The sequence below is a fragment of the Phalangium opilio genome, unplaced genomic scaffold, assembly GCF_054372755.1.
Source record: "Phalangium opilio isolate 3A_F unplaced genomic scaffold, DU_Popi_V2 ptg000024l_1, whole genome shotgun sequence".
Lineage (NCBI taxonomy): Eukaryota > Metazoa > Arthropoda > Arachnida > Opiliones > Phalangiidae > Phalangium > Phalangium opilio.
This window is the reverse complement of record NW_028324155.1, coordinates 7893572-7914556: the sequence shown is the minus strand read 5'-3', so window position 1 is coordinate 7914556 and position 20985 is coordinate 7893572. Positions and strand designations below refer to the sequence as shown.

General features: G+C 36.4%; 3 protein-coding genes across 4 annotated transcripts; 1 reads left to right on the top strand and 2 right to left on the bottom strand.

Annotated features, from left to right (window-relative positions):
• The first annotated feature begins 708 nt into the window (after positions 1-708).
• On the top strand, positions 709-1516 carry IFT20 (intraflagellar transport 20). The gene is made up of 3 exons (XM_089868403.1): positions 709-880; positions 976-1061; positions 1116-1516. Exons 1-3 carry the CDS (start codon positions 754-756, stop codon positions 1299-1301), a joined length of 399 nt encoding a protein of 132 aa, XP_089724529.1. The 5' UTR covers positions 709-753; the 3' UTR covers positions 1302-1516.
• On the bottom strand, positions 1283-2066 carry SmD3 (small ribonucleoprotein particle protein SmD3). The gene is made up of 2 exons (XM_089868404.1): positions 1592-2066; positions 1283-1525 (listed from the first exon to the last, which is right to left on the bottom strand). Exons 1-2 carry the CDS (start codon positions 1908-1910, stop codon positions 1476-1478), a joined length of 369 nt encoding a protein of 122 aa, XP_089724530.1. The 5' UTR covers positions 1911-2066; the 3' UTR covers positions 1283-1475.
• Positions 2067-2544: 478 nt separating this feature from the next.
• l(1)G0196 (inositol hexakisphosphate and diphosphoinositol-pentakisphosphate kinase) lies at positions 2545-20954 on the bottom strand. Of its 2 annotated transcripts, XM_089868351.1 has the most exons (25): positions 20284-20954; positions 19223-19405; positions 18679-18824; positions 18518-18603; positions 17489-17907; positions 17287-17408; positions 16685-16786; positions 16516-16602; positions 15772-15862; positions 15587-15696; positions 13130-13215; positions 11825-11947; positions 10415-10456; positions 10040-10161; positions 9852-9964; positions 9586-9652; positions 8666-9177; positions 7808-7952; positions 6343-6871; positions 5798-5911; positions 4236-4301; positions 3604-3693; positions 3444-3536; positions 3125-3346; positions 2545-3049 (listed from the first exon to the last, which is right to left on the bottom strand). In XM_089868351.1, exons 1-25 carry the CDS (start codon positions 20383-20385, stop codon positions 2844-2846), a joined length of 3978 nt encoding a protein of 1325 aa, XP_089724477.1. In that variant the 5' UTR covers positions 20386-20954; the 3' UTR covers positions 2545-2843. The 2 variants fall into 2 exon arrangements, with proteins under 2 accessions (XP_089724477.1, XP_089724478.1); XM_089868352.1 differs by lacking the exons at positions 2545-3049; positions 3125-3346; positions 4236-4301 and having other exon boundaries at positions 3449-3690.
• Between the last annotated feature and the right edge of the window lie 31 nt (positions 20955-20985).

Genomic DNA, 20985 nt, shown 5'->3' with positions numbered 1-20985 from the left:
GTTTTTTTGTCTATTTTTTCAACTATTAGAGCAAAGATGAAGAATCTCGCCTATAGTGTGTTACCACGAACTTTGTAGTGACGTCACATGCTCTTATCTCTTACCTTATTTTCAGGCGACCATATTGGAAGTTGCGAGACGTCGTCAGCTTGGGCTATACAAATTCGGGACCCAATATTGACGTCACAGTTTCCTCCCCCCCAGCTTCGCGGTAGCACACTATTTTGAGTTTTGACGACTGTATAGGGAGCTAACAGTTCTGACCCTGAAACGTCACACCCTTCTATCTCTTACTCCAGTTTCATCCCCTCTAACGGTTGGAAACAGTATTCTACGCGCCAAAATGCCAACCAGAGAGGGGCTGCGTGACGTCAGACTATCTCTTCCCCCTAGCCAGTTGTTAAGTCCCTATAAAAAAGTGGACGACCTAGGCCTTGGCTTACCTTGAACTGCATAGTTTCATTTGTTTCTCAGAACGACAATCTCGACTTACACGCGGTAATAGTTAATTATTACAACTTTGTTACGTACGTAATAACTAATAATAATTAAAAATCTGAGAAATTCTAAAACACTTCACAATAAATTACCGAAAAACACAGATGCTGACTTGCACGACATGTGGTTTATCATGAATTCAACCGCCAGTCGGCCAGGTAGCGGTATAACTGGGAGCATGCGCAATCCACTTTAATCGCTTTCTGGCGCGATTAGAAAAAAACAAGAGGTCGCGTTAGGGTTAACTAATAAGGTATGGCGGAAGAATCTCTAGGAAGAATTGGTTTATATTTTGATGAATTAAATAAAATTAGAGTCCTAGATCCTTCAGTAGCTCAACAAACGATAGAATTAAAAGAAGAATGCAAAGAATTTGTTGACAGTTAGTATTAAATTCTTTAAAACCTAAAGTTTCATATTTGTTATGGCTGGTTGCCATGGAAACAAGTTACTTTTTCCTATTTTAAAAATGTTTAGAGATTGCCGAATTTCAAAATACAGTTGATGGATTCATAAAAATTATAAATACTATGGCCCAGGAGGTCGAACGCGAAAAAATGAAGGTAAAACTAGTCATTTAAAAAAAAGGTTCACTCACATTAGCATCTCATTGACAGGCTATTGGATCCAGAAACCTATTGAAATCAGTTTCAAAAGATCGTGAAGCTCAACAGCAACAACTTCAGGGGCTAATCATTGAGAAAAAACTTCAATTAGAAAGATTACGCATTCAATATGATGCCTTAAAAAAGGAGGAAGCTGAACAAAATGATATTATAGAACATTTTATGATGATGAAGTAGTAATAAACTTTATTAGATAAATCAAAAAAATTATTTATTCATAGACAAATTTATTGTATTTATGTAAAATACGACAATATCTGTGACTGAAAATAAAGAGTATGAAACATGTGATCAATGAGTTCATGAATGTTGTCCAAAGTTTGAAAATTCCGTCTTGATAATCCATTGGGACTATTTTCTTCTCTGAAATATGGTTCTGGCTCTTCCTCTGCCTCTGGCCGCTGTTAATAAGCAAATATGGAATAAATTTTAAACTTAAGGGGAATGGGAAAGTGTATAATACATACCTTGAGCTCTTAAAATAGCAGATTTTCCTCGCCCCGCTGTAGGGGCTATGCCTTTGACCCCCGTTTTTTTGAACATTGGTGCATTCTTCAACATGTCTGGTAATATTAAAAATCTTATCTTGCTTCCTCTGATATAGACGTTTTCGAGTTGAGCTACTCTTCCATCACGGTAAGTGACTGTAATGTTAGACATTTGGCAATTCATGTTGTCCTCAGCCTCAACCAACTTTCCTCTGTACACTTCCCCAGTGTTTGTTTCACAGGTTACAATGTGGCCTTCAGCTTCGTGCAAAACTTTAATTGGAACGCCGATAGACATTTTACGTAGATTTAAGAAGAATTATTTCACTAAATAAAACTTTAAATAGTAATATTTTGCTTTATCTCAATCAAATTCAACTGATTTCCTTTGTCTCACGTTGAACAAGAAAAATCGTGGGCAAGGCGTAATGCCGTAATGGCGATAGTAGAATCAGACGGCTTTACCTTTGAACTCTATTCCCATTCGTTCGTTGTAAATAAGATAATGGTGTCGCCATCTAGTTTCTAAACTAGAAACTAGATTGGCGGGAAATTTAACGCGCCAAAAACCACGCTACCGCCCACGTGTTTGATAGAAAGCGATTGAAGTTAAGTCTATTTTACGTAGATTTAAGAAGAATTATTTCACTAAATAAAACTTTAAATAGTAATATTTTGCTTAATCTCAAACAAAATGAACTGATTTCCTTTGTCTCACGTTGAACAAGAAAAATCGTGGGCAAAGCGTAATGGCGATAGGAGTATCAGACGACTTTACCTTTGAACTCTATTCCCATTCGTTGTAAAAACATAACGGTGTCGCCATCTAGTTTTTAAACTAGAAACTAGATTGGCGGGAAATTTAACGCGCCAAAAACCACGCCACCGCCCACGTGTTTGTGTTTGATAGAAAGTGATTGAAGTTAAGCCTATTTTTAAAAAACAATCAACTTTATTGGTTCGAATTTATAATTTAATGACTAGATTAAATTAAAATCCTTCAATTAACGAAAGACAAGCGGTATTTTTGATAATTTCATTGAAATGCCATGATTAACCGCGTCTTTAAATTAAAATTAATTAAATTACTAAATAACTGATGAACACTTTTTTTTGTACAAAACCCAAACTATTTACAACTTTTAACTTCTATTAACCCTTTATACAACTATGACATTATTCCTTCTATATAAAAAACTAATTTCTATTATCAACAATAACAATTAATTATTTATAAACTATTATTGTAATAGTTAGGGTCATGGGGTGAAGGAGGCGTGCTGTAACTATTTCTACTTCCGGGTCCCGAAGAATCAGCAGTTGCGGGCTCGGCTTCGGTTACTTGCCTCCATCTGGCCCATATATCTAAAGTTGAGGAATTAGGGGAAGATGGACCACTACTTGAAACGAAAGAGGGTGGTCCACTCCAACCAAAACCTTGGAAAATTAGTAAATACCAGTTTTAAAACGTCATTTTAAGCCTTGGTTACGATATTGTTTGGTTATACGTACTGCTAGAAGGCGAAATAACTGGTAAAGACGATGGATTCGATAATGGGGCGTGTCTACCACTAGCAAACTCAGAATAGGCTGCCGAAACGCGGGCTAACGTCGATAATGGTAACCGGAATGAGTTGCTGGTCATTCTTTCTAGGAACGTATCCAGTTGTTTTAAAGATAGCGCATTGTGCAACGTTTCTAGAGGTCTAATAGTCGGTACGTTCATACATCCGTCTAAAGAAAAGGGATGGAGGGAAGGAGGGGAGAGTTAATCGACATTAAATTAAAAGATATGAGCTTTGGCCTCTTTTGCGAGCAAATAATTAATTACCGGCGGCGGCTAAAGGCACGACATTCTTCAAATCGGGCGCGCTGGACGAGCCGCTAATGACGGCAGTGCTAAACAAACTACCAGAGGAACCGGCTGAAATACCGTAAGTATTAACAATAGGTCAAAAAGGGGGATTGGCCAACGAGAGGTCAAAGCTAACCAAAAATTTTAGGAAGATCAGCCGCGCTGCACATTCTCAAATATGAATTTAACTGACCAGGAATGGAATGCCGATGACGTCTAAATCCTTCTGACGCATAAGATAAAAAAAGAAAATTAGGAAAATGGGATGAAATAAAACCTTCAGAAAAAAAAACTAGCAACTTCAACTTGAATTTCAAATTATAAAACAATTAACCCTATTTAGTACTGGTATATTTTTTTTTTAGCTATTTTTAAAATTTAAGCCTAACCCACCAGAATAATTTTATAAACAGATGAAGCTCTCTATAATGAACGAAAATAATAAACATTTCAATCAGTTTAAACCCAAAAACAAATCATAAAAATTGGCCCGGATAAAACTAAACTTAATTAGCAAATCCTTCTGGCAACTGCTAAGCCTAATTTTCCTAATGGCGCAAGTTATTACAAAACAGCGCGCGTATTTATAGTATTTTACAATTAAAAATTTAGAGCAACACATTTAATAAAGCTAGCTAATTAGTTAGTAACAACAACTCTGCGTTAAACACACTAACTATTATAAAGAGATTCACCTATTTCTTATCTCTCTGTATTTATTTACGTATAAGACAGGTTTTTTTTTTTTTTTGGTTAAGGTATTCTCACCTGTTCCACTTGTGTTGGTTTTTTTAGTGTTGGAAACATCTTCCAGACTCTGAGTGTGAGGACTACCTGGTATTTGTATTGTTTTTGTTTTGAGGGGCCATTGTTTATTGTTTTTTTTTTGGTATTTTTGTCAACGGTGGGCGGGCGGGCAGAGGGAGAAGAAATATCAAAAAAGTTCAGGAAACAGAAGGACAAGTGACAATTTTGTTTTTCATGCAACGACAAAAGAAAGATGATAAAAATAAATAAAAAACGTGGGAAGAAAATAAAAATAAATTAAAAATAAACAAAAACTACGTGAATATGTATTTTTTTTTGGTGCAAATTGTAATTAAAATCAAACAGATGATTGAAAATGGATGGTGAAAATATTTTAAAATCTGATTTTTTTTAAATTTTTTCCCCTTTTAGTTAACCTTTAACCTTTATTTATAATTAAGAAGTGATAACTAGCTTACTAGGGAGAAGGTTTAAGATGCCTAAGTATTCGCGCGCCATAGTCCCAGTCCCCCTTTCAAAATGCTAGGGGGGGGGGACGTAAAAGGAAGCCGGGGGCTATTTCGCCTCTCCTCTGTCGGAAAATAAGACTAATTTTAGTCATTCGCGTCGCGCTGACGTGAGTTTTCAAGAACCAATGAGATGCTGGTTGTAATTTAGAGGAGGGGATTAACTCCGGACCTACGTTTGGACTGGAGATAAGAAATGTGGCGCGAATTTATACCTTCTCCCTAATAAACTAGATTTCACTTCTTGTTATAATATAATCCATAACCAACGAAACCAAATCATGCGCATTGCCAATTTGTTGTCATAAATAGATATATAAGTGTTATAAAAAATTTTTGGCTGGCTTTAACAGTAGGTAGAAGGCATAAGTTTATAAGTGATATGTTCCTTCCATAAGTATGACACTTACTATAGGGTGTTTCCGCGAGAGTAAAAGGGGGGAAGAAATAGGGGGCAAAAACCGGTTTTCAGGGGATGTCAACATGGCGTCCTAACGTGGCCAGAGCGGGCAGCCGGCAAGGGGAGAGGAAAGGGGGTAGGTAACTTGACGTCACGCGCAAAGACCCTATACTTCGTAATGCTAGAGACTTATAGTTCGAAAACGACAAGTCCTACACTCGGTTTTCGATAAGCTCCAGTTTGTAACAAGTGACAAACTTATAGAGGAACGTATCTTATAAACTTATGGTAGGTAGAAGTATATAGTAATCAAATAGACTCGATCGATTTAGGATAGCTGTGTACCGTATTGTTTAGGCGAAGAATCGTAAGTGAAGTTTGTTAATTAAGCATTTAAGTAATTAGTCAGGAAGCTATCATGCAAAAGTTGCCAAAAAATTGTTCCCCAAATTTTTATATATATAAAAAAAATTAATTGATGAAGATAAATATAAACATAAATAAATAAATATAAAACTAAGCCTAAATAATTAAACCAGTACAAAACTATTTTATAAATTTAACTATCCCAATTGTAATTGATTTTTTTTTGTTTTTTTAATTTTAATTATGGATCGAATAGGGGGTGATAAAATAATGGAAATTTTTTATCTGACCTGCAGGATTTTTAGTGGCTTTTTCCGTAACGGTGTCGCACTCCAAACTGCGCGGTCTTTGACTATCGGAGTGACTGCGCATGATCGGAAATGATTTTTTAACTGGTTCAGTACCTAAAAGAAAAAAGGGAAAACAAAAACAATTTAATTAAATAACGTTGATTAAAAACAATTGAATTAAATTAAACTAAAGATTACTTTGATTAAAAACAATTGAATTAAATTAAATTTAAGATTAAGTTGATTAAAAACAATTGAATTAAATTAAAGATTACGTTGATTAAAAACAATTGAATTAAATTAAATTAAAGATTAAGTTGATTAAAAACAATTGAATTAAATTAAAGATTAAGTTGATTAAAAACAATTGAATTAAATTAAAGATTACTTTGATTAAAAACAATTGAATTGAATTAAATTAAAGATTACTTTGATTAAAAACAATTGAATTGAATTAAATTAAATTAAAGATTACGTACAATTGAATTAAATTAAAGATTACGTTGCTTAAAACAATTGAATTAAACTATAAAAAATTAACTTACGATTGACCATTTCGGGTCTAGGAGAACATTGCTTAATTGGAATAGGTTCGGAAGATTTGGGTCTACTTCCGGACGACGAGAAATCATTGGGTCGACTTCCGGACGAGGAGAAATCGGGCGTTTTAGTCTCAGCTTCCTCGGATATGGTCGGGGATTCGGAATCACTGAAGGTATCTTCCAACCTCATTTCATCTTCCAAAGTTAAATCATCGCCTTCCTCTTCGATACAACCGGGTTTTTCAATATCAGGTGGCACCGTCGTACCCAAAACGATCTTTTCCATTTGACTCAAACGATCCTTGGAACTACTTCTAGTTTGGGGTCGAAATCCGGGTCCGGGAGGCAAATTCTTTTGTACGCAACAAACGACACCCGGACTAAAATGTAGTTCAACGTGAAACCTCTCTTCCGAATAAGGATCTTTAGTTGGATCTTCGTAGAGCATAATAACGACTTGCGTCATGTAATTAAGTTCGGAAACGGCGCTAACGTAATCCATAGCGCGTCTCCATTGTTCGTCTTTCGATTCCTTCGTGATTTAAACCAACCCAAAGACTTATAAATATAGAAACTACCGATTTACATAAATTTAAATGCAAATATGCCACTTTTTGGGGGAAAGGGGGATGTTTTTAATGGTTAGAACAAAGGAGTGCAGATATTTCACGCGATAGACCATTCCAATCCAAGTTGTGACGTCACGGGCTTAGTTTTGGCAGTGGGAGTCATGTTTGGTACCACTTTGGTTCATGAGTGCCTTGACACTAAGGAAATAGCCCCTTTGTTCGGGGGAGGTCACGCAAAAGACCCATTCCTGTAATAGAGCTACATCAGTTGTGACGTCAGGGTGTCTAGGTAAAACGTCACGGGCTTAGGTTTGGTGGCAGTGCGAGCCATGTTTGGTACCACTTTGGTTCATGAGTGACGTGACACTAAGGAAATAGCCCCTTTGGTCAGGGGAGGTCACGCAATAGACCCATTCCTGTAATAGATCTACGTCAGTTGTGACGTCAGGGTGCCTAGGTAAAACGTCACGGGCTTAGTTTTGGCAGTGGGAGCCATGTTTGGTACCGCTTTGGTTCACGAGTGAAGTCACACTAAGGAAAAACCCAAGAAGGTATCTCCATTCCCCCGCCCCTATGGTCTTTACCTCTCTTATGGAATTAATAGAATGGTCTATTACGATTAAAATTAATTTAATTTAAGCCTGAAATAACAAAAATACTTAAGGATATCGGGGAAGGGGGGTAAAGCATTAGCGATAAATTCAAATTTGGATGGATATTATTAAGTCACAAAAGTTTAATTGATTACGGAAGAAGATTAGGGCGGTGAAATAGGTATTAGTTAGTGTATTGGTGCTGAACAATATTTGGGGGGTTGGGGTTGGGGCGTGGAGTGCTGTGTTGGTAAATCTTAATATTATATTGCATTTGTTTAAAGGAAATGACTGAACAATACCCACAGGTAAAGAGTGATAAACAGATTTCCTCACATCTTGAAGGCTTCCGTAGCGTAGCACGGTCAATAACGAATGAATGTGACTCTCGCTTGTAAAATATAAACGAGTTCGAACGTGTCTACCGGGACTCGAAACTCCGTGAGAGTATCTAAGTGCGTGTCGAAAAACAAAATACATTCAAATTAATAGACCATTTCGAGATATAACTAAAAGGGAAAGACGCGGGGGTAGCAACTTTGCCTTCCATCTCGCGTTTTGGCGCCTGCGCTGTATAGTCTTTTTGTATCACGAGAGTGCATGCGCAGAGACCGAGGGGCTGATCACTTCCAAAAAATATGTACACTCGATTTCAGATTTCAAATAATTCCTAATGATTTCTAAAGATTTGAAAAATTTCAGAAATTTTTACAATTTCCAAAAATTTCACCAAAATTTCGTAAGATTTCCAAAAAAATTGGAAAAATTTCGTAAGATTTCCAAAAAAATTGGAAAAATTTCGTAAGATTTCCAAAAAAATTGGAAAAATTTCGTAAGATTTCCAAAAAAATTGGAAAAATTTCGTAAGATTTCCAAAAAAATTGGAAAAATTTCGTAAGATTTCCAAAAAAATTGGAAAAATTTCGTAAGATTTCCAAAAAAATTGGAAAAATTTCGTAAGATTTCCAAAAAAATTGGAAAAATTTCATGATTTCAACAGAGATTTCAAAATTTCCATAGAAGTTTTATGATTTCAACAGATTTCAAGAATCAAGATGTTGGAAATCTGATTTCATGGGCGTTTGTACACTCGATTTCGCAAGTGATCAGCCCCTCGGTAGAGACGGATGGCAAGTGATTAAGAAAATGGTCTTAATTAATCACCTTGGATTAAGTCTATTAACATTTTCGGTATCATCTTCGGATGGATCGATATTACGGTGTAAATCGGCTCTAATTTTTTTAAGTAAGGGTGTGCAGATGCCCAATCCAATGGTTAGCTTTTCATTTTGCGTTATTCCGTATTCTTGAGGTATGACGATATCGGCTAAGGCTTTGGCGTAAATATAAAGTTCTTCGGCGTGAGGAAATTGTAACGAGTACTGATTGTGCTGTAAATCGTATTTGATGCAATCGTAAATATCGGGAATTTTACTGATATCGAATTTATCGTTCTTCTGTTTGAAATCCTTTTCGAGTTTCGACCATCGTCTGTGCATTAAATCCCACGTTTCGCCGTGATATAAAGGCGATTCTTGAACCCGAGGATCTTCCCTTTTTCGTTTAATTAACGCGTTTAAATTTTGTACTAATTCGTAAACGTGTTGACACGTTTTCACCGGGTTTTTAATAAATTGTAACGCGTTTTGAATCGATCTAGCTTTAGTCGGATTTAACTGTAATTAAATTAAATTAAAATTTTTAGAGTTAATTACTATAGACACGATTACGCGGCGTAATTAATTATATCAGGGATAGATTTAATTTTAGAAGTAGGAATGGAGAACAGAGTAATCTGGGCGCTCGTCAAAGTCCCGGACCCCCTTCCACGGGACGGGGGGGGAGTATGAAAGAAAAGGCGGGTCATGGCGAGCGACAGAGGTAAAAAGGAATTACGTATTTTTCGCCGTCCCCGTCAGCAACATCATCAAAACGTAGTTTAAGTGAGCATCCAATAAGATATTTTAACTTTTCGTTACGTGTTGGAGGGAGGGGCTCTATTGAGTCGGAGTGGACTGAAGTAAATACTAACCGTTCTCCATTCCTACTTCTAAAATTAAATCTATCCCTGATTATACACTAACTTTTTCGTAATCTTCTTGAGTAAAATCTTTATCGGTTTGTAGCGCGTCGTGCAATCTTTGTTTTACCCTAAAATAGGCAATATTTGAAGAAAAAAAAACCCCTAACGAATAGACTTTTCCATTAATTTTAGAAGAGAAACAAAGACCGAAGGGGGTGGGGGGTTATTTCCAAGAAGCACCACTTGAGGCAGTGAAAGTGTGTGTTGGTTTCTCCGCAAGTAATTAATGAAATAGCCTATTTCCCGTTGCGAAAAAAACCATCTTACATATTTTGAAAATTACTAGAATCGCAATCGTTATCTAGAAGACCATTTGTATTGGCGCTTTTAACCATTTGTACTAAAATGGGGGTTAATTCCCCTTCCAACGCGAGTAAACCCTTTTGATATTAAGAAAACTTCATTAATATCCTACGTAAAATTAATCTGATTTAAATTAAATTAAATTAAATTACTTTAGCGAAAGCGGCCGCTGTCATTTGAACCCTTCCTTCATCAGACGCGTAAATTTTTAAATCATGACGATAGGTACTATGAAGTCTTAACAAGCCCAATCCTCTAGTCCCCGCGTACTCGCCTGACGAACAATTTAATTAATTGTCAATTAGATTTAATTATTTCGACCCCATATAGGACAAAAAAATATGTGCCTAAAAGATTCTAACTTAAATCTAAAGAAAAACGTGCGAAATAATACTTAAATGTATAAATAATAAACACACACAAACAATTAGTCAACAAGGCACAAACACAAACAACATCGACTCGTTAATTAATAGTTTATATCTATTTAACTAAAATGTTTCGTGCTTAAAATCTATGGGACTCACTCTCAACAGAGTCTTCGGGAATGCAGACAATATTAGAGCCATCTGTTTACGTAGATTGACAAAAAAAATGAGATAAAATTTGTTTTAATTAAAAACAAAATGTTTTTTTTTTTTTTTCGTAATCTACCCTTCTAAATGTAAGAGAGAATACATACAACTTATAGGAATCATATAGCGTCCCCTTATCTCAAGTGTAATAATATCTAGGCGGGTTTTATGGGCGGAGTTTTGAGAATTACACGTCACGCCTCTCATAATTCGGACGTTTTTCTAACCGTAATTTCATTGGTTGTTGCGCAAGGTGCAACGCTCAATATAGATCTATTTCAGAGGGGGTAATGGCTACGTCACCAATCCTATTTGCCCATAGAGAAAACCCTCATAAAAGGGCCGCCCTACACTCAAAGGCAGGCCCAATTTTCGTAGCAGACGAAATTTTTCCCCCACTGAAATAGCTCTATATAAATTCACGAGGTAAATTCGTCATACGTAATGATTCGTCTCTAGCTCCTCCCACAAAACCCGCCTTGAGTGAAAATGGCTACGCAATTATTCCTAGTAGCTGTATGTATTCCGCGTAAAACGACTAAATTCTTCGAAGAAAAAATCTTCAAAAAACCAAAAACAAAAAAAGCCAAAATAAAAACCCCAAAAAGGGTTAAGGGACTCAAGGCGGTTAGTTATAATTAAACTACACTTAAATAACAATTCCAAAAAAACCATGCGAAAATGCTACTAAAACCTCACTCTTTTTTTCTCATAATCAAGTATAAGTAGTAGTAGTAATTAAAAACAACAACGGAAATTAGTTTGTTAATTATTTAAGTTGTTAATTACAACTAATTAAATCCCAAGTTTTACTTAATTTCCTTTCGTTCTCTTTCTCTCTGTCCACTTTTGCCCAGCGTCAGTTTTTGAAAACAAAAAAGCGGCCTTAAGCTTAAATTTAAATTTAAACTTTTAATAAATAATTATAATTTAAATATTTAATTTAATTTAATTTCGCGTAAAATTAAAGATTATTTTTTAATATTGTACTTGATATTGAGATTTTAAGACTACGAAGCTTTTGAAACTAAAAAAAATAATTAATTCCCATTTCTCTAATTAAAGGACCTATCGGCGTTAAAATTAATTTTAACAGTAATAATTAACTTAAATAAAAAAAATTAAAATTAAACCATGCAATGAATTTTCAAAATAAAATTAAAATAAATAATATAGGTTTAAGAATACGTTTAAGAAAAAAGTGCCTTGTTGAAGATTCCAGAAATAAATAAACAAAAATAAATAAATAAATAAAAGAACCAGTAGGGGGTGACGGGGGGGGGCGTAATAAAATAATAATTCCTAATGTAAACTTAATGTCACCGAAGATGGGCAAATATGGATGGAAAAATTGACCTTTACCTTGACCACCGGGGTACATACATCTGAAAACTCGACCTAACTCTTCGGCCTGAACACGACCGGCCGGTGTAAGTTCACCGCCCCATTTTAATATGAGAACTAACGAAGGTTCTCTAGGCGCGTCTGAAATTAAGTAAAAGAGAATTTAATTAATTTTTACTAAGCTGTAGGTCTTAGAGTCTCTAATACAGGGTGTGTGCAAAAAGGGAGGGACTATATTGTTCTATGGAAAATAAATTTTGGCCTATTTTTTAAATACGCGGGCATTTTTGGCCTATTTCTTTAAATCACCGGGCATTTTTAGCCTATTTTTTTAAATCCCCGGGTATTTTTGCCTATTTTTTTTAAACCCCCGGGTATTTTTGCCTATTTTTTAAATCCCCGGGTATTTTTGCCTATTTTTTAAATCCCCGGGTATTTTTGCCTATTTTTTAAATCCCCGGGTATTTTTGCCTATTTTTTAAATCCCCGGGTATTTTTGCCTATTTTTTTAAATCCCGGGTATTTTTGCCTATTTTTTAAATCCCCGGGTATTTTTGCCTATTTTTTAAATCCCCGGGTATTTTTGCCTATTTTTTAAATCCCCGGGTATTTTTGCCTATTTTTTTTAAATCCCGGGTATTTTTGCCTATTTTTTTTAAATCCCGGGTATTTTTGCCTATTTTTTTTAAATCCCGGGTATTTTTGCCTATTTTTTTAAATCCCGGGTATTTTTGCCTATTTTTTTAAATCCAGGGCATTTTAGCCTATTTTTTAAATCCCGGGCATTTTAGCCTATTTTTTAAATCCCGGGGCATTTTAGCCTATTTTTTAAATCCCCGGGTATTTTGGCCCATTTTTTAAATCCCCGGGCATTTTGGCCCATTTTTTAAATCCCCGGGCATTTTGGCCCATTTTTTAAATCCCCGGGCATTTTGGCCCATTTTTTAAATCCCCGGGCATTTTGGCCCATTTTTTAAATCCCCCGGGCATTTTGGCCCATTTTTTAAATCCCCGGCCATTTTGACCTATTTTTCAAATCCCCGCGCATTTTTAGCCTATTTTTTTAAATCCCGGGTATTTTTAGCCTATTTTTTAAATCCCGGGTATTTTTGCCTACTTTTTAAATCCCCAGCCATTTTTGTCCTATTTTTTAAATCCCCGTCCATTTTTGTCCTATTTTTTAAAATCCTCGGACATTTTGGCCTATGTTTTAAAATCCCCGGCCATTTTGGCCTATGTTTTAAAATCCCCGGCCATTTTGGCCTATTTTTTAAATCCCCGGGCATTTTTATGTTACTTATGACATTTCTAGTATTAACGCACCTTCGTCGCTACTTGATTTTCTAGGTCTACCCTTTGGTTGATATTTCAGTTGAACTTTACGATTTATTCCAGAGAAATGTCCGTACCTTGCAAAAGCAATTACACATTCCCCAATTACATTTAATAATTATCGGCAGACTTTAAACGGAATTTTGGCTAATTCTTATCCGTTTAAAATCAGTAAAAGTGCAAGAATTAAACCATTGCACATCATAACCACGTATTTGCACACTATTTCACAAACACAGGATAAAATATTCTTTCCCAGATCATAAATTGTTTTGGGATTGATCAAAACACTTTAGCCGCACTCCTTGCATCGTTACATTTCTCGCAAGCTAATTAACATTTTTGGGGGAAAATAGAGTAATGGCACCACCCTGCCTTTGACTACATTACGCTCTACGGGTAGTTAACACGGAGTGCCACTACTCCGTGGGTTAAATAAAAAAATATTCAACAAAAGAAACAAAAAATTCAACAAATAGCGCAAGCGTAATTAGTTTAAGACAACAAAATTAATTAATTAGTTATTAATTATTAAATAAAATTAATAATAATAAAGCGGTTGGGGGGAGGAATCACGAGACACATTTTGTTTTGTCTTTTTTTGGTTTTTTTCAAAATAATTAATTAGGTTTGTTTGGTTTTGTTTTTACCTTGGAACCACCAAACACGGATCTGATCTCGTAGATCGTAATCGATTGTACAGGTAACCGTAGGAAGAACTGAAGTTAATCCTATCGACAAAATTACGTTAGTATTTGCAACCCCGCTAAAACAGGCGCTTAACAAGATGCTTTCCAATTATTTAATTCGAGTTAATTAAAATTTTGACTTTAAACTAAGCAGACGATAAATAGAAGACGCCATATCGGGGTATTACTTAATTATGTCACATTTATTTTAAATTCCCATACAAGCCACCCGATGGCTATGTGAAGCAACATTTTGTAGTGTTAAATAAATAAATAAAAATAAAAAAATTTGACCTGTCTTTCCCTTTAAAATCCGATCTTACTTTCCCTTTAAATTCCGACTAATCTTTCCCTTTAAAATCCGACCTTCCTTTCCCTTTAAAATCCGAACTTACTTTCCCTTTAAAATCCGAACTTACTTTCCCTTTAAAATCCGACCTTACTTTCCCTTTAAAATTTCGATCTATCTTTCCCTTTAAAATTTCGACCAGCCTTTCCCTTTAAAATTTCAACCGGTCTTTCCCTTTAAAATTTCAACCGGTCTTTCCCTTTAAAATTTCAACCGGTCTTTCCCTTTAAAATTTCAACCGGTCTTTCCCTTTAAAATTTCGACCGGCCTTTCCCTTTAAAATCCGACCAGCCTTTTCCTTTAAAAATCCTCTATAATTCCACATAAAAATAGCCCATAAGCTGTATAGAAATTTCAAGGTTGCTAAAAATAGTGACAATAAAACGGAACAGTAAATCAATCTGACAGGGAAAGTACTTGAATATTTTCCAAAGTGGCCAGTAGCCTTATCCTGCCATAAAACGTTTAACTACTTCACCCTTCACACAAAAAAAAACCCGAAAAAAAAAAACGAACTGGCGACAAGATCTTATCAAAATAACCTAACCTTTTAGTTTAGCGAGTTGAACCCCCGTTCCCCGCGCCGCCACTCCGGCTCGCCCCTTTGGAACCCCCGAAAAACACGTGGTCGCGATTTCGCAACGAAATGAAATACTTTTTCCAAGAACTTGTCAAAACAACCACCTTTTAGCGAGTTTAACCATCCCTCCCCCACCCTCGCTCGTTTACAACCCCAAAATAACTTGGGGGGGGGGGGGTCTCGATATGGTTCCATGTCGCTACCAAGTACGAAACGAAGGACGAAGAAAATTCTAAAAGCCCCTTACCCCGGTGATCCCCTGCCCCGGGCCACAAGAGAGGTTGTTGCCGCTGTTCTTTAAACTCTCTAACTCCTTTTCACCCTCCCCCTCCAACCCCCTAAGCTCTTTTAGTGGAAGAAGTCCTTTCCCTTTGTCCCACGGTCCCAACAAAGCCTTTAACATCTCTATCTACTTGCTCTAGCGTTTCAGAGAGGGAATCAAACAAGTGTCACGTGTTTGTCTGACCTAAAGACGCCACCAAGACGCGGCCCAATATATTTGCAAAAGGGGTTAGGATCCATTTTTTTCGCATTTCAAATCATTTTTCAAAGAGTTCCTGACCTGACTAAATTGACTTACTCGGGGAAGGTGTTAAGGTAAGTAAATTTCATTTTCCCTGAATTCTTTCGCGGCGGCGCTATCCCTAACCCTAACAATAATTCCCAAAACATTGCGCAATAAACTGCAATATTATTAAGTAATTCTGGCAATGAATAATGCAAGGAGCGCAACTACATTGATTGATTGATTGATGTTGATATGTTAACGATAAACGCAAACAAACTATTTTAATAAGAGTTAATTTAAAAAAAAAAGGGTTTAAACTTACATTTCTAAGACGGCTTTAAGTTGTTCAAGTTTAGCTTTGTTTTCCTCAATTTCTAAATCGGGTTTTTGTTCGATTTCGTTCAGTAAGAAGCGAGAAACGTCTAATATTTCCTTTTTAATCAAAGAAAATAACAATAATTAATTAATTTAATTAATTAAGATTATAACGCGAATTTGGCGTAATACCTGCAATTGTTTGGGTTTTTTCAATTTAATGTGGCCATCTTTGAAGCCACCGTATTTATCAAAGATCTCGAAAAACCTTAAGAACGAAAGGCTAATTTTCAAAACCTTATAATGATTTGATACGGTTCAGATTGAGCGAATACGGAAAGGCCCTTTTAAAGGGAGGGTGAAGTAGAAAATCAAGTGATTTTTTATCGATTCTTCTACTAATTATAAGACCAGCATTCAGGAAATACCAGTTCCGAATGATTTTAAAATTCAAATTAGGTTCAGATTTTAAGGATAATTTTAAACAAGGACTGCCGACCAATCGCGTAACGCCCTGCCTTTTTGTTAACAAAATTCTCGTGGCACGTTCCATGCCTCGCGCGAATTTTATCAAATCTCGTGATAAATTTCTTTAGGCATGGCGCGTGCCACGAGAATTTTGTTAATAAAAAGGCAGGGCGTTGCGTGATTGGTCGGCAGTCCTTGTTTAAAATTATCCTTAAAATCTGAACCTAATTTGAATTTTAAAATCATTCGGAGCTGGTATTTCCTGAATGTTCCACTATGCAGACTGGTCTTATAATTAGTAGAAAAATCGATAAAAAATCACTTGATTTTCTACTTCACCCTCCCTTTAATAGACCCCTCCAGAAATTTTCAATTTAAATAAACATAACTTTAATTTAATTCCGGGGGGGGTCCTTTCAACGATTCGCTCATTCCCCTCAAACTCGGTTAAGTTTTAATTATAATTACTTAGGATGTTTCACTTCCATCTTCATTTTTTGTTTGGGAGTTCGATCACCGTGACGAATTATAGCCACGACGCATCGAAGTTCCATCCTAATTTTAATTAGAACTAGTTTAATTCTAATTCTAATTAAATTAAATTACGCGGTGTAGAGCTTTGATTTTAATTAATTACATTTTTCCAAATGTTGTGGGGACTATCGGGGGATCATCTAATTGAAAAGGCACTGACCAAGGAATATGAAGTTGGGGCGCGAGTTCCCGTAGAATCATATTCCTAATTATAATTTAATTGGAATTAAATTTAAATACGCCATAGCTTTGAATAGAGCTATCTCAGTTGTGACGTCAGTGCTTATTTAGTGGTCGGCCAGGTTTGGTACCGCTTTTGTACCCCATGGGTGACGTCACACTAAAGCGTCTGAGGTAGCTCTATAGGGAGCTAAAAACTGGCTAGGGGGAAGAGAAAATCTGACGTCACGCAGCCCCTCTCTGGTTGGCATTTTTGCGCGTAGAATAGAGTGCTGTCAGTTGTGACGTCAGATCCAAGGTTAAACGTCACGAGTCTGCCTTTAGCAATGGGCGGCCATGACAGTTACCGTTTTTTCTTTATGGGAAAACAGCATGGGTGACGTCACACCGGCGCTTCTGACACCACTCTATACTGTTTCCAACCGTTAGGGGGGGGGATAAAACTCCAGTAAGAGATAGAAGGGTGTAACGTTTCAGGGTCAGAACTGTTAGCTCCCTATAGGGTAATTAAAAAGGAGTAATTACCCTAAAATTTTGGCGCAATCATCGTAATATTTCATAGAATTTTTTACAAAACTAAATCCATTAACGTCGCAAACGTAAGACTTTCCGTTAGCTCTGAGAAGATCAAACCCGCAAACAGTTTGCTAATTAATTAACGTATATTAATTAAGTTAATTAGCGGATAAGCCTCCCCCTAGGTTTAATTACTACTAATAGGACTCACTCGAAATGCTAAACAAACTTTCCGAGCTATGAACTTCTCAGTATTACTTAAAATAACGGGATATCTAATTTCTTTTCCTTCTTTATCTCTTTCAACTTTTCCATCCAAAGCCGGTGATTTTCTGGCTTCGGCGTGGGCGTAATCGGGTCCCACCGTGTAAACTTTGACATCGGTTCCATCGGTGGGCATAAATTCTTCGTAAATATAAGACCCTGTTTTCCTTACTCTACTTTCTGGCGAGTAAACGCTACTTCGACTGCCTATCTTTCTAAAAAGCCTTTGACTGCCTCCACCGGCTGACGTGGGATAATAAATAAAAATGTTATGATCCTCCGCCGAGATTGGCTTCTCAACAAAAGGCTTATTAAAAATAACTCCGTTGACTTCAACGTGATCTTCCCCTTCAACCAACTCGTGTTCTAACGTGTACCATAAGAATATATTCGTTAGTTTTCAAACTACGCGATCGGGGTGCAATCGGGCGAGGGGCCGCTCACTCAGTGTGTAATAAACTTAAAAACGTTAGAGAGGGGGTGTACACTGTGTATCCCTTCGCTACCTCTAGGCGCGCTCTTGAAAGAGGAGATCATACTGTAACTGTACGCGCCTAGAAGGGGGGATGACACTGAGCTAAGAGATAGAAGGATATGAGTATGACGTTTGCATACGTAGTACTGACACTACTCTATAGGTGCAGACGGCTATAGTACTTAAGTGATTACGCGTAATCTTTTAAAGTCCTGCCCTCAACAGTGCTAAAATTATTACACGCAATCGGTGTACAGTTTATCTGACAGTGATTAGCCCCTCGCAATCAGGGTTCGTACAACATTTGGGAAACCGATTTTCCAGATTTTGTTCCATGTATTTGCCCGAAATTTGGAGAAATCCCTTATAGACAACAAGCCCCCAAATTTCCCTGAATTTTTTGCGGAAAATTTATTTCCCTGACATTTCCAAGTTCTCCAGGATTTGTATGAACCCTGACAATAATTATTAATTAGAAAATAAGAATGGCTCGTTAATTACCAACTGATTCCGCGGAATCTCTATCTAAAACCGCGTATCTTGGAAGCTCTATACCAGCACCTTCGAGAATACTATAAACCTTTCTCCTGCGCATTAAAGATTTATTTTAGAAACCATCAAAACCCAGCTCTTTTAGGCCTAATTAGGAAAGGTTAATTTACCTATCTTGAATATCAAACTGCATATACAAGTCATTAATTATAAAGGGTTGCCTTAAGTTTGCGTATTGAATGGCTTTCTCCAAGGGAAACCCTCGGGAATGGAAGGATATCAAACAATCGCATAGAGGCCATTTTTCAACTGGTTCCTTTTTTAAGAAAAATGACCGGGGATCGAGAAATAATTAAATCTAAGATATATAATTAATGCTAAAAAATCTCATTTATTGTTTTGATTAATGAGATTTTCTATCTTGGGTTGAAGCTAAACTAAATTACTTGATACAATGCATTATACCCAGTTGCAATAATTTTAATGAACAAAAATTTTAATTTTTTGCAAGAGTGATTAGCCCCTCGGCAACTGGGTATGCTATATATATATATTTGAGTGAGTTTCTTATGAAAAAGAGTGGTTATTCATTAATTATAATTATGGAAAAATTGATTATATTTCGAAATGAACCAGTCTTTCTCTAACTGCAAATGACTTTGCAACTGCAGGAACCATCTGAACTGGTTTAATCATCGGAGAAAAGTTTATTACATTTAAAATTACTTCCTCTGAGAAGACTATTGTTTTGATGTACTCAAATTCTTCCAATCGAACCAATATCTCCTTCATGGGTTTTGATTGAGACTTTTTAGCCATGGCGCAAATACCAACAACGACTTGTTTGCCTTCGGATAGCTCCTCATCTTCGTCTGTGGAGCTCTTACACTCAAAATCCTACGATACAAGCATGGATAAAGAATGCGCGTGAGGAAATTTGTTTTCACTCTACAGGATAGGCAACTCCCTATCTCGAGCGACGGCATATTCTGTATATACTCCGTTACAACATCGGTTGTCAGCACGCGCAAAGCTAGGTCTCTATGTAACCTAGCCTTGCGCGTGCTGTCAAGAGACAAAAAACTTCAGGATATTTTAAACTGATTTTAAATCCTGAAGATCCTGAAGTTTTTTGTCTCTTGTCAGCACGCGCAAAGCTAGATTACATAGAAACCTAGCTTTGCGCGTGCTGACAACCGATGTTGTAACAAAGTATATACAGAATAAGCTGTCGTTCGAGATAGGGAGTTGCCTATCCTATAGCGTGAAAACAAATTTCCGCACGCGCATTGTTTATCCATGATACAAGTTTGTAAAATAACAATAACTAAAAAATCAAGCGTTTATTGTCAAAGATTTAACAATCTTGGCATTGGCTTGGCAACATTAAACCCCCTTATTAACTATAAAACCAATAAAAACCAAAGAAAAATAGACTAGTAGGCCTACCATTTGAAAAGAAAAATTGAAACTGGACTGTGAAAGATAGAAATGTGCGCTCTCGGGAAAAAAATTGGGTGGATACAATCACGCAATATTAGCGTAAAAGGGCTGATGCGAACAATGTCTACGCAGTCTGTAAAAAAGAATGACATTTTTTTTTTGATAAAAACAAATAAACCAAAGCAAAAACAATATGCCCTTGGTGGACAGCTAGGTTGACAAGGTCACGACCTATACCATTTGTCCCAAAAAAGTCCATCCAAACCAAAAAGAAGCCATTTAGCAAAGGCCTAAAGTGTTTATATCGAGGACAACCAAGGTATTTTACGTACTTTATCCATTCGGTATAATATATATTCATCTTCATCGATATAAAAAACTGGCCTGGATTGTCTTAAATCTTGGTACCCTTGTTCCAATTCGGTGTAAGACATAATTAACACTTATAAATTTAACTAAAAAGTAGTAAACAAAATCGATCGGCCTTTCTCACTTTTCAGCCATCTTTAAAGTGACATTGATTACCTTACGTAACTTACGCAGTTTTCATTGATTAATAATACTACGAAAGCTGCCACAATGGAGTAGTATTACCGGAGACGAACTGCGTAAATTACAACATCGTAGACCCGGTAGATCTCGGCTATTTAGAAAATCTAAAATGAATAGACACTTACCTTTACCAGAAGGGGATAATAGAAGAAGGATGATACTCTGTATCCTCTTAATGCTTTAGTTATGTAACGTCATTCTTCCCAGGCGAGGAACCCCTTTTAGTTTGCTTTCCCGCTCATCAAACTACAAATGGGCATCGCACCGTAAGGTGAATTCTATAATTGTTTGGCATTAAATCCCCAGCAATCATCCCACAAACCTTGATTGTCTTGACGTGGGACAAAAATGCACAAGCGCGTCTTGCCAAAAATTTCAACGCTAATAGAGTAATGATGAGGGAACTATTTATCGCGCATGTGATTCGTTTTAGTAACCTTGCTCTAAAAGTTCCGAAGTTGGGAAGAGTGACGTTACACTTA